The sequence below is a fragment of the Entelurus aequoreus genome, linkage group LG25 (assembly GCF_033978785.1).
Source record: "Entelurus aequoreus isolate RoL-2023_Sb linkage group LG25, RoL_Eaeq_v1.1, whole genome shotgun sequence".
NCBI lineage: Eukaryota > Metazoa > Chordata > Actinopteri > Syngnathiformes > Syngnathidae > Entelurus > Entelurus aequoreus.
Window position 1 is genome coordinate 39551972 of NC_084755.1, and position 1050 is coordinate 39553021.

At 41.2% G+C, this 1050-nt stretch overlaps 1 protein-coding gene across 3 annotated transcripts in view; it reads right to left on the reverse strand.

Annotated features, from left to right (window-relative positions):
* LOC133642236 (target of Myb1 membrane trafficking protein-like) overlaps nt 1-263 on the reverse strand; it is a 36326-nt gene extending 36063 nt beyond the window's left edge. For 2 of the 3 annotated variants that reach the window (XM_062036328.1, XM_062036326.1), the window contains exon 1: nt 72-261. In XM_062036328.1, coding sequence (XP_061892312.1) covers nt 72-123 — 52 coding nt within the window. In that variant the 5' untranslated portion in view covers nt 124-261. Of the gene's footprint in view, nt 1-71 lie in introns of all 3 variants that reach the window. The other variant, XM_062036327.1, reaches the window with a different exon arrangement.
* Between the last annotated feature and the right edge of the window lie 787 nt (nt 264-1050).

A 1050-nucleotide genomic window follows, 5' to 3' on the forward strand; every position in this document is an offset into this window, starting at 1 on the left:
ATGACTCACAATGACTCACAATTGGGCCACTACGTTGTAACCATGCCGGGCGGATGTGCGAACAAACTCACCGATCCGCTGTCCTACAGGAGTGCTGAACGGGTTCCCCAGTAAAAACTCCATGGTGACGGCACAGCGGAGCTCCAAGGGACCGGGGGAGGGGCCGAGCCGTTCGCACCGGGCGGCCGAGCTCTCTGCTGCAGTGAGCCGCTGCTAGCTGCACAAAAGCGGAGCGCTGGTTGATCTGCGTCACGTCTTAAAGGGCCAGCATCATCTCCTCTTCAGTGACGTGACGGTACAGCTGCGCCCCCCGCTGGTTATTCGGTGTTACTGCACCCAGGGTTGTTTACTGTGACGTCACTGTGAGCGCTGGTCTGTTGTACGGCGGCTCACAGGGGCCAGATCTGAGACTTTTGTGTCACGTTGAACAAATATTTTAGAATAAATACTAACAATACTTTTAAAAACACACAAATTCCCTCGCAATGAAGCATTTCCCACCATTTTAAATCATTTGAAACTAATAATATTTATTCCAGTAATACCTACAAAATGGCTAAAATGCTAACAGTGAGCATGTTAACAAGATAAGGCCAAGTAACAATATTTATGCCTTGTAGTTTTATACCTACAACATTGGCTAAAATGCTAATAGTTAGCTAGTTAGCAAGATAGTTCTAAGTAATATTTATGACATTTTTGCATATAAAATAGGCTAAAATGCGAATATGCTAACAGTTAGCATGTTAACACGATAGCTCCAAGTAACAATATTTATGCCTTGTAGTTTTATACCTACAACATTGGCTAAAATGCTAATAGTTAGCTCGTTAACAAGATAGCCCTAAGTAATATTTATGACATTTGTATATACAAAATAGGCTAAAATGCGAATATGCTAACAGTGAGCATGTTAACAAGATAATGCCAAGTAACAATATTTATGCCTTGTAGTTTTATACCTACAACATTGGCTAAAATGCTAATAGTTAGCTAGTTAACAAGATAGTTCTAAGCATTATTTATGACATTTGTACATATAAAATAGGC